Below are 12,501 nucleotides of genomic sequence, written 5' to 3' on the forward strand. Positions count from 1 at the left end.
TCTCCCTAAAAGAAACCCTGTGCACTTTTACTTTTATCTCCCCACTCTGCATATCCCCATCCTGTCTGCTCTAGGCCATCATTAATTTAGTTTTTATATCTATAAGTTGGCTTTTTCTAGATTGTTTGATAAAGAGAATAAAAAATATGTGGTTTCTGTGATTGGCATTTTTCACTTAGCATAATGTTTCAAGAGGATCATCCATGCTATTCCTTAGTGCCAAATAGTATTCCATAGTATGGATATAAATATTTCATTTATTCAGTTATCAAGTGATGGACATTGATTCTGTTTGGTTTTTGGCTTTTATGAATAATGTTGTTAATCAGCATTCACGTACAAGCTTTGCATCGACATATTTTAATTTCCCTTTGGTATGTGCCTATAAGTAGAATTACTGGGTCATATCCTACCTGTATGCTTATCCTTTGGGGAATTGCTAGACTGTTTTCCGCATTGGCTGCACCTTTTTTCATTCCCATCAGCCTTCTATGAGGGCTTCAATTTCTCCACATCCTGGCAGCACTTTTTATTATAGTCAGTGAGAGTGAAGTGAAATCTCATTATGTTTGACATGTGCTTGTTTTCTAAAAGTGCTGAGAGTATTTTTCTTGTGCTTATCATCCATTGTATATTTTTCTTGGCAGAATTTCTATTGAAATCGCTTGTTCCTTTCTGTTTTGCTTGTTTGTCTTAGTATTGAGTCATATTTTAATATTTTTATTTTCTCATTGAGTTATGTTTTTAAAAATATATTTTTTAAATAGTCTTTCATTAGACATATAATTTGTTCTCTTGTCAACAAGGAAGATGAGAGTCATCTGTTTTTCAGTAGTTTAATATTAAAAGAATTTAAATTATATAACCAATGTGAAACCTGCTTTATTTTCCACCAGTAGTTAATATTGAAAGAATTTAAATTATATAACCAATGTAAAACCTGCTTTTACTTTCCAACTGTAGTTAATATTGAAAGAATTTAAATTATATAACCAATGTGAAACCTGCTTTTATTTTCTACCAGTTATTTGAAAGTTGCATTAAACTCTATAAATTTAATGAGTAATCAATTAGTGCAAAGATCATCTACATAAAAAAAAAAAAACTATTCAGGAGGGTACAGAAAATATCTCCTACGTGCTCCAAATAACCCCACATGGCCTTTGCCTTCAGAACAAGCAGTCCAGGCCGGGGTGAAGGGCCAACCGAGGACAGGAAAACTGATTTTGCTGTGATGCCAAGGGTAGCTGCGTCCTTCGTGGCCTGAGCTGCCTGACGATGCCCCTTGCCACCAGACTGTCTGTCTGCTCATGACCAAGGCAATGAACTGCAGCTACTTCCTCGGGGGCTAAAATGGCATCTAGCAAGGCTAGGATTTCTTTGGTATATTTTATTTCTTTATTACTGGACTTGAAGTGTCCCCTTTATTTCCAGATCACTCATGTGCATGAACAACAGGAAAAGCATACCTGGAATCCAGGTAATGGTCACTTGTGTGCCTTTATCTAGTTGGAGTGCCAGACAACGATTGCGAGTTCTGCCTTCTGTGTCGAGCTTCCAGAAGGGAGGACTTCAGCCCTAATATCTGTTGATGGGTTATCACTGCATACCCAGCTCTCCATTGTCCCTGGTCCATAAAGCTACTTCCATTGATAAATATCTCCAGGTGTGGGATTTCCTAGGGGTGTGTCAGTTAGATCCAGCTGACTAGAATCAACTCATTCAATTATTTGTAAACAGTCATGCACACGTTCACATGCCATTAGGGGAAGGAAGGTGTCAGGATTTAAGGTAGAGTCTGCTCTCAGTGTTATATTTGGAGTGTCCAAAACGATGGTCTGGTGTTTCTCAAGCCTCCCAGAGGCCAGCCAGTATTCTCCTGTCTGTTCCAGTAAGGGGAGCACACAGTGGGGTGTGCAGAGTGGTGGGCTGGCCTATTGTAAACTTCTCTGCCTCTTGACGCAGGTGACAGGCACCAGCAATAGCCCGAATGCAAGAAGGTCATCCCTTTGTGACAATGTCCTCTTGCTTGAGAAATAAGCAATGGGTATCTTAATATTTCCCAGATCCTGAGTCAGTACTCCTAGAGTCAGTACTTGCTTCTTATGCACAAAAACATCAAAAGGTTTTAATACATCTTGGAGTCCCAATGCTGGGGCACTCAACAGTTATTCCTAGATATTTTTAAAAGCCCTTGGCAGTCCCCAGTTAACTCTAACAGTTCATTATCTCCTCCCCTTAAGGCATCATACAGAGGCTTAGCAATAAGTCCCAAGTTGGGAATCCAGACGTGACAGAAACTGGCCACGTCTCAGAAACTCCACAGCTGTTGTCAAGTGAGAGATCTGACTGCTCTGCAAAGGGCCTCCGTCCAATCAGGGAGCAGGTTTCTCTGTCACTGGGAAAACCTGAACTCAAGATATTTAACTGAAGGCCGTAAAATCTGAGCCTTTTTCTTGGATACCTTGGATACAGCCAGGAAGTTTAGAGTTACAATAGTGTTCTTGTTGGATGCCTTTTTTGCGGTGCCGACAACTAGTATGTCATCAACATATTGCAGTAAAGTCCTGATTTAACTGAGGTCTCAGAGGTCTTTCCCAGGAATCTCCCCAAGAATGGGCGGCGAGTTTTTAAAGCCCTGGGGAAGAGCTGCCCAATAGTGTTGTTGCCTTGATTGCATATCTGGGTCCTCCCATTCGCAATCTAGCAGTTCCTGTGAGTCTGGGCTCCCAGGGATGCAGAAGAAGCACCTTTTCAATCTGAGACCCTGACCCAGCAGAGCACACCAGTCAGGGTTGTGAGCAGTGTGTAAGGGATGGACAGTTTTCAACAGAAATTAAAACTAGGAAATACTATACCCAAATGATGGAAAGAATTCCAAGCATGTGTAAAACAACATTAATACTGAGCAAGAATATATTGATGGTCTCATGTTCATGGACAATATGGAAATGTTAAAGTTTGATAAATAGTTTTGATATAATATCTGAATTGGAATAGTGCATATCTCCATAAACCCATATCATATTTAATTTTTTTACTTTTCTCCTAGCTCTTCTTTTCTCTTCACAATAAAATATTTCTAACTTTTAAAGAAGTATCAACTGTGACATAAACAAACTTTGATCTGACAACCTTCATCCTGAAAAGACAAATGGTCACAGGAGGAAGGTAACCTTACATCAGAATCTCTTCTTGCTCGAATAAACTGAAGGATTCCCATCTTTCAGGGATTCCAGCTTCAAACCCAGATCTAATTATTCCCTTTTTGCCTTCTTCCCTGCTGTAGCAATCATCCACCAAAAACACATAGAACATTTCATGATGACGAATATAGCAGTGGCCACACAGGCCAGCAGGAACCCAAGCACATCCAGAGAGTGGTACTGGAACCAGGGGAGGTCGTGGGCTGCAACCCGAAGGTGTTTGGCTCCTTTGTGGCGCATGACAAACTCGATCCAGAAGACTGCTCGATCGAGAGGCTTCACTGGCTGATCATGGTGAATTCTTGATAATTTCATAGCATTCTCTTTATACCTGGAAAAAAAGTCATAAATATTCTGACATTGAAAGTAAGCTTATTGGCTACCCACATCAAATTCATGAATGGTTTTGGAAAAGTGTCAACCAAATGACTCAAGGGAAATGTAACAATATTGACATAGAATTTGAATGTTTTGGGTCATCATAGCCAGTTTGATTTTTAAATTGGAATTTTATCATTAAAAAAATTTTTAAAGGGAAAATGTGAGGCCAGGTGCAAAAGCTAGTATCTTTCTAGCAGAAGAAATATTATGAGTCATCCCATGTGCTGTAAGTAAGGCAGTGGAAATGCAATCTGAGAATGAGCATCTTGATGTTTTCAAAGGGAATCATGTCCTGGTGGTTGAAATGGCCCCTGAGAAGTCTTTCTGCTTCTATTCTACTTTTCTGAACTCCTGACCTTGAGCAATGCGCCCGCCTCAGCCTCCCAGAGAGCTAGGATTACAGGTGTGAGCCACCGCACCCGGCTACTTTTCTGTCTTCACTCTCTGAAATAGAATTTTCTCCAAAGAAGATATGGGAATGACCGGTAAGCAGAGGAAGAGATGCTCAACCTTTAGCCATAAGAGAAATACAAATTAAGACTAATGAGAGACTACTTTACTTACACTCTAATGGCTGTAATGAAAAGACAGATGAGAAGTGGAAACAGTATGAAGGAACTGAAACCCTCCTGTACTGCTGTTAGTAATGAAAAATGGGGCATGAACATTGGAGAATCATTCAGCAGTTTTTCACAAAAAAATTTTCCATAGGGCCCAGCAATTCCACTAATTATTTCTACTGTCATAATATGAAAAACATATTTTTACACAAAAATGTGCATAACAATGTTTATAACTGGAACAAACAAAATATCCCTGAGCTGCTAAATGGATGGATTAACTATGTTATTATCATATACCAAAGGACATTATGCAGTAATAAAAGGGAAGAAAATACTGATAAATTCAAACACATGGATAAAACTAAAAACAATTATGCCTAGTGAAAAAAAACTATTTACAAAACACCATAAATTGCATGGTCCATTTATGTCAGAATTCTAGAAAGGGTAATTCATAGAGACAAAAATAAATTGGTCTTTACCTGGCATTAGGGTCTTATTGGAAAAGATATCTATGCCCTATAAAGTTTCTTTGGGGTTGACACAAAAGTTCTAAAATTATATTATGGTCATGGCTTCATGATTCTTTAAAAATACTAAAAATATTTAAATTTTATACTCTTAAATAGGAAAACTTTATGCATTATAAATTATATCTCATCATCAAAGTTATTAAAGTAATTATAATATAAAAGTAAATTTCGGGGCAATAAAAAAGTGACACATTCGGAAATTTTAGAAATTGAATTAAAATATTTTATCATATTTGTAAGTTCATTACCTTTTTAACTGTGAATTCTGTCTTGTTTTTTAAAATTTATCCTTTTTTATACTTATCTATATATTGGAAATTATACTTATGTAGAAGATTTTGCACTAATTGTTTACTGATTACATTTATAGAGTTCAACGCAACCATGACATAAATGGTGGAAAATAAAAGAAGATTTTACATTGGTTATATAATTTAAATTCTTTCAATATTAATCTACTGAAAAGGGGATGAATCTCATCTTCCTTGTTGACAAGAGACCATATCTATCAATAGCACTTATTAAAGGAAATAGTATACTCACATAGGGTCATTAATGACTGTCCTCAAAGCACTGAGCAAATCTGCACTTGACATTGTGCTGAAGTCCACTCTAACAGCTGCCCCCTTGGCCTTCATGTGAGCAATGTTGTCTGGTTGATCCGCAAACAAAGGGATGCCCACCATGGGGACCCCGTGGTAGATGGCCTCATAGACGCCATTGGCTCCACCATGAGTTATGAAGGCCTTGGTTTTTGGATGACCTGGAATTGGGTGAATATCAGTAGAATTATTCACTATGAGTCTTAGGAATAAAATGGGAAATGCACAACACAGGACACTGAAAGTGGTAATGTTTTCTAGGTAACAGGTTAGAACACCCAGACACTGCCCTGAAATTGCTGTCAGATTTCAGAGGAGGAAGCACCTACTTTTGCTGGAGAGGAAAGTGAGGCCTGCATGGAAGAAATGGTGTGGGACTCGAGAATGGAAAATGGATACAAGATTAGTGAGCAGAAAAGATGAAAAGGCACATTTTGGGTGAAAGAAATAAAATATGTGAAATATAAAAAAGAAGAAAAGAAAAAGATTGTGCATGTATTAATAAAAACACGTTCTCTGAAAGCAACATGCAGTGAGGGAGTCTGACATGCGAGTGCCCAGGGCACAGGGAGAGTGCTGGGAGCAGGGCTGGGGTCAGAGGAAGGACAGGCCACACTTCCCTGGGAGGGTGTGAGCACATTACAGTAAAGCCTGGGATTTATTCCCATGGAAAATGCAGAGTCACCGGTAATGGAAGAGCAACTGTTCTTGTTCAGTGCCATGTGGAATAACCTTGCAGTAGGGAGAAGGACAGGGGTGAAGTTGTAGAAATAGGAGACAGACAGACAACCCAGGACGCTATTGAATATTATCTGAGAAGCAATTACACCTCATAAAAGGATACTTTGTTTTTGCACAGAAAGCATATGAGTGTATGTAATAAAATGCGAACTGTTATGGTTTATTCTTCCCCCCCTAAGTCTTGAAAATAAATATAATGTAGTTAAGTTTATCTTTGAGTTTTCAAAAATAAATATTCCATATGTTAGTTGCTGTTGACCTACTATCACTCTAATTGGCTGTTAGTCACATATTCAGCATTTTTTCTCCAGTATCTTACCTAGAAGGTCATTCTGGGGCAACCACTTGTACAGCCGAGTATTGGGTCCTAAGGTGTCTGGTTTCTTGCCATCAAATCTCCATAGAACCTGTCGGGGTAAAAAAAATACCTTGTTGCACGGGGGAACTCCAAATTATGGCAGGGTAAATATCTAAATGGATTATCAACCATCTAGTTAAATCACCTCCTTATAAAAGATGAAGATATGAGGACAAGGTTGTTAAGTAATGAGAACTACTAAAACTCTGAGGTAAATAGAATAACCGGATTTTGTGTGCTCATGGTTAGAATCACTTTGATATATAAAGAATTTTAAGTAAGTTAGACGAATGATACTTTGAATGGTAAATTCAAGTATTTGAAAAAATTGACAGTCAATATAATTATAATATAAAACACACATCAGTAATGATCTTTGCATTTATTTTATTTGTGCATTTTCTATTAGCTGCCATCTTCTAAATTTAATAATATTCTGTTTATTCCTTCTTTCAAATTTTATATTTAATTACCTTGGGCAGTGAATATTTATACTTATGTACACATGATATATTCATACAGGCATAGGATGTGTAAATTGCAATCATGGGAATTGTGGCTATCACTTCAAGCTTTTCAGTAATATGAGTAGTCGTTTGTTTATATGTACTTTTTATATAAGTAATTTCTTTACAGTTTGACATTATTTGATTTACAAAACTAATCTGTGAGATGAGCTACTTGTGAGGAAGATAGCCATGCTGCATTGGTAGCATGCATGACTACTGTTAGGTAGAATTTATTAAGCACTTCTTCTAAGAAAAAGTACAAGTGGCAATTTTTGACAAAAACGGGAGTGTTATCACTATTTCTAGTTTTGAAAATTCTCTTAATGTAAAAAAATAGTGTTGGTGGTCAATCAGTGAATAACAACAGAGTTGTTGAAAAAGTCCAAAATTGTATTTTGCTAAAATTTTACTTAATAGATCATAAACACTTAGATGATATGCCACAGAAGTGATTCATATGGTCTACTATAACTAAACCCTTTCCATGGCCTGTACCAAAATAAGCTTACTGTAGACTTCGCCAGTCAATCCATATAAGCTTGAATAAATTTTAGACGTGTTTACCTACCACTTGCTATTTTAGTGTTGAAGTATTTTGAGTTTTCAGCAAAAAAGTAGCACAGGTCATTAGGGGAGTTCTATGTCAGATAGAAAACTTAAAAATTCATTCATGAATATACATAGACTGTTAATGCATTCTATATATTATTAATGGGAAATACTTTCATACTATATTTTATGGAAGGAGTCTCTGAACCTCTTCCCATTCCTGCCTTCATTCTGATTATTTCCTTTATTCCATTCTCCTTCCTCAATCCAAAGGACGGTGTTTGTCTAGTGGTTTGGTCAGAGTCTTGTGGGGCCATGTTTTATGATGCACAGGTTCTGTTAGGGCAGGATCCCACCTGCGTCTTTATGTTACATCCAGGCCTGTCCAGCAAGGCAGGTGAGTTTTTCTTTCTGTAATTCGACTTGGCTAGGTGGGTACCTGGAGTAGTGATTTCTCAGCCCAAACATCCTGTCTCTGAACAGAACTCTGACTGCACACCAAATAGGCTTTTTCCAAATTATAGGAGTTATAAAAGGTGAGATCACATGGGAAGACTAAACTGCAATGCATTGCAGACTTTTCTTAATACCTGCTGATTGCTATTGTGCTAGTGCAGACACTCACTAAAATTTAATTTCTTTCTGATAATATCTGTAGTGTGTACAGAGCCCTCAGGAAGTCTGTTAAATAGGATTAAATGACAGGGTAGAATTTAGTGATGTCTGTTTACATGCTTTCAATACCATGATATTTAATAACATCAAAACTTCCCTGCATCTTTTCAGTATATTTCTTGTGATCACACTGTTAATGCCAAAGTTATTACAAATGAAAACCCTCCTACTTACTATTGTAGCATCTTCCATATATATTTTAGTTTTTGAGCTGATATCTGAGATAAGTAGAGCTATCCTAACAGCTAACACTTTTGGCAGAAATTTTCTGCAGCCGTACTCTTTACAAAGTTGGACAGAGGGATTCAGTAGCTGTCCACCATTAGGCGCTTTCTCCAACCTTTTGTGGGATCTGGGCAAGGGCTGCAGCGATCACATTGGCCCTTTCTTCTGTCATGTTACTGAGCATCGACCCCAGAGAAAACACCACAACGCCATTTTCTCCAGAGCTCTGGACAAAGTCTTCCATCTCCTGTGAAGAAAGAATGTGTTCCGTCACAAACGGGTGTCAGTGTAAGAATCATATTTGAAAAGATTGTTAAAACAGCTAAGAATAGAAAATCAAGTATTATTAAAATTATTAGAGCAGGGGCTAGTTTTTAACTGAGCTAATCACTGAGTTTATTTGGAAAGTAATGTGTATTATGAGATAGATGGCATCTATTGTGGTTTTGTGCAAATATGTGTTTGCATGTGTATGCATGTATGTATGTGTATTGGAGGAAGAAATGAAGTGGAGCTATTGCAATGTAGTTCAGAGAGATAGTGCTAGAAAATATTATACCAGACTGTTGAACTATATTACTGCATTTACTATTATAATTTACTTTTTTAAAAGAGGGCTTCACTTGGCTTTAATTCTACATGTTTGTAATTCTAAATTGCTAGTTCATTTCAGGCATTTTTCTATAGATTTTTTTTGGTTTGGAGACATAGGTGTCATTCTCTGATTATTACCAGGAGGCTGTCTTACTAAGAGTTGGGATGATTTTATATCCACATTTCTTCAGGTCTATAGTCTTTTCTCCCTCACTTCAAGTGTGTCAGAATTTCTCAGTCTTTTCCCACACACGCACACAGACAGTACGTGAAGGTTAAAATCTGTGACATTCTAGATTATGATATTGTGGTTTAGAATTTTAGTGAAATAGTCCCAAGGGTTCCATTGATACATAGAATTAGATGGTATATAGGTACATAGTTGAATGATCATATGTCCTAGGTCATTGTTTAGGTATGAGACCAACAGCTATATGCATTCTTAAAATGCTTTCTATATTTGCCAAAAGTCTTATTCTTTTAACATACACAAATGAGAAAATGTATGGTCACTTTTAAGACACAAGTAATATAATTTATTTGTTTTTTATTATATACACACTGTACATTTTCTCTGTTCTTCTCTCTTAGGCAATTATGAAGTTGAGGCAACAGTTTCCCCAGGCAGCTTTATTGAGGTGTTCTGTAGACTTGGCCTAAGGCAGGAAACACCTGCTCTGATAAGGTAAACCTTCCCTTTGGTGCTCTAAGAGGTAAAACTCTGGGATCTCAGTGAGGAATGATTTCAATGCTGCAGTGAAAAGAGTAAACATTAAATTTTGCTATCAATATTTTGGGGACACCTTAATATTGGTGAGGAACAGTGTTCCTTTTAAGCTACAATAATGGTGAAGAGCCTCAACTCTTACAATCAATAAACAAAACCAAACAAATAGGAACATGATCACCTTAGGCAGGGGTTTGGCAGGTTTGCAGTGGAGTCCGCCAACAAAATCAAAATTTGGTAAGAGTGGGCGAGGAAATTCAAACTCCCAATAGGTTCGAATAAGCCACATATCAGCTTTCTTCATTGTCTCATATAATGTAGTGGTTTTGCCTGAAAAGAAGAAAGAAAAGAAAACATAGATGACACAAGAAAGTTGTCTTGAGAATATAAATGTAATTTCCTGAAAGGATTTGGAATAATGTAGCCAAAGATATATAAAGTGTTTGTGCTTTAATGAAACCAACATATATACCTATTGATCTATAGGCATGATTTAATTCCCATGGACTATATATGTTGCTCATAGGTTTGTATAACAAAAGCAAAGTGCTAAGGGAATTTTTAGAAGAGATTATGTCTCTAGGATCACATCAATATATTCACAAGCCTCAGTAATTACTAATATAAGCCACTCTGGAATTACCCATGCCGTTGCTTATTTTCTAGAGCTGCTGTACTAACATATATACATTTATTTGAGCTCTGCTATCAATTAATGCTACAAAACACATAAACATAGTTGTAATAAGTACTGAATACAGTTACAACAATTTATGAAGGTAGTCTCGCGATCCTTGGTTCTCCTAGTGTATAAAGAGTTTTTCTGAAAATGTGGTTGAAATCCTTTTAGATACTACTTCTTTGGATTCATGGGAAGATATTATTAATATTATTATTTTAAGAATAAATATATAATATTTACACATGAAACTAGAATTCTTTTTAAATTATAGGAATGTATAGAATTTGTTACCACTTCAAGTGGCTCATATTTCACTTAACTTAGACATATAATTTAATAAAATGTAGACACAAACTTGGATGTTCACACATCAGTAAGATTTTTGTCTTTAAAACAGATAACCTCCAAGCCCTCAGTGAAGGAACTTAGAAACCTTGGGAACCTCAGGTTTTAGTTGTTTGTTTCTGAGACAGACCTGTCTCTCAACTGTGAAGGAATTCTTTTGGTTCTATAGAAAAAATATTTTAGTTTCTAAATAAGGAAAAGAAGGCACACAAGGAGAAATAACTTCCTCAATGCTACATTAATAGTTGTGCTAGAACAATGTTTAACTCCTCAATCTACACGTCTGCCTTCATCAAGATGTTTCTTGATGTGTCTATTAACCTTTGTTAGGGATAAAGAAAATGTGTAATAAAGTAAATACTCTATTGCTTAAAGAAATACTAAGTTCTATAATTTGTACATTTGTGACTTTGTGGATGTAATGTAGAAATGGTGCCCACAAGATTCTAACTGATCCTATATTTTTTCCATAATATTTCTGAGATTTCCATAATATTTCTGAGATTTATCTTATATACTCATTTCATAATTGGATTTAGAAAACCTACACTCATCTGATTCATAGTCATAAGAGCTCACCTTCCTAAGTGTAAGGAAAGATAGGAATTAACAATCACGAATTCAAAACATAACTTACCCAGTACTTCACTGTAGAACTGATTCCACTCCTTCATATTCAATGTTTGGAACCAAAAATCAAAATAAAGCACATATATCATATTTTTTACCCTCTCCATGAATGTCATTTGATCATTTAATTCTGACATAAGTACAGGTACAAAGGAAGGAGGGAATAGAAGTCCTCCACCATGCTTTTCATATTGGTTGCCAGGAGAGAAGCAGAGACTGTACACAAGGGGTGTTTTAAGTATCTCAGCCAGCAGCTCACCACAGGGAGTAACGGCATCTGCAAGAACCACATCAAACTTTGACTCTTGTAGCCTTGTCATAAGTTTCTTGTTTAAAACTGCACCTTTACAGATCTTCATCATGATTTCAGAAAATTTCCACATGATTTCTTGTACTTGTGAAAAATATGACCAAAATGTATCTTTTGGAAGATCATATATCCATTTATTGATCAGTTGTATGGAAACATCTTCAAAATCACTTTTAGTTAAAGACGTAGGAAAAACTTCAAATTTAATACTGGTTGCTTGTTTTCTATCAATGAGAATGGAAATAGAATGTGTCAATACAGTCACCTCATGTCCTCTCTGGACAAGTTCATCCAGGATTGTCTTCATATTCATCCAGTGGCTGTATTCTGTGGGCCACACCAGCACTTTTCCACAAGCCCCAGAGCTAAAGTAACCATTCAGTTGCATCAGCAGGAGAACTGAAACCAATTTCATAGCCATCTTGGTGAAATGCAATGCTTGTTATTCGAGTTGCTGCTCTTTTGTGTCATTCCTCATGCTTATAACCAAGGGTAAATCAATCCAGTTAAAATTTCACTCATATACGTCATAGTAAATATAGCATTTGAATAATGCCAGCATGTGATTCATTATTGGACAAGCCAAAAGTAGATGCGCTCTTATTTACTCAAGTGTGTTTAATGTCCCTTTCATATTTATAAGTGCTATTATCCAGCTAATTTTGATGACCTGGCATGTGGAAATAATCTGTGTTATGTAATGTATGTTAGGGGACTGTCAAAAATAGTGACAAGAGGGAGGCTTCTGCATCTGCAGTCCTGTGACACAGAACTAGAAATAAAGTAATTATACAGCTGAGTCAGTATTTCTTGTCTATCATGGTTCAAAGATATTTTTTGTAAAACTTTGTTGATATATAATGTATAAACC

At 36.5% G+C, this 12,501-nt stretch overlaps 1 protein-coding gene across 1 annotated transcript; it reads right to left on the reverse strand.

Annotated features, from left to right (window-relative positions):
• Positions 1-2,184: 2,184 nt before the first annotated feature.
• Positions 2,185-12,092, reverse strand: LOC105883084 (UDP-glucuronosyltransferase 2B4-like). The gene is made up of 6 exons (XM_012785967.3): positions 11,328-12,092; positions 9,845-9,993; positions 8,458-8,589; positions 6,346-6,433; positions 5,227-5,446; positions 2,185-3,537 (listed from the first exon to the last, which is right to left on the reverse strand). Exons 1-6 carry the CDS (start codon positions 12,049-12,051, stop codon positions 3,258-3,260), a joined length of 1,593 nt encoding a protein of 530 aa, XP_012641421.2. The 5' UTR covers positions 12,052-12,092; the 3' UTR covers positions 2,185-3,257.
• Positions 12,093-12,501: the final 409 nt, after the last annotated feature.

This window comes from Microcebus murinus, chromosome 26 (assembly GCF_040939455.1).
Source record: "Microcebus murinus isolate Inina chromosome 26, M.murinus_Inina_mat1.0, whole genome shotgun sequence".
Lineage (NCBI taxonomy): Eukaryota > Metazoa > Chordata > Mammalia > Primates > Cheirogaleidae > Microcebus > Microcebus murinus.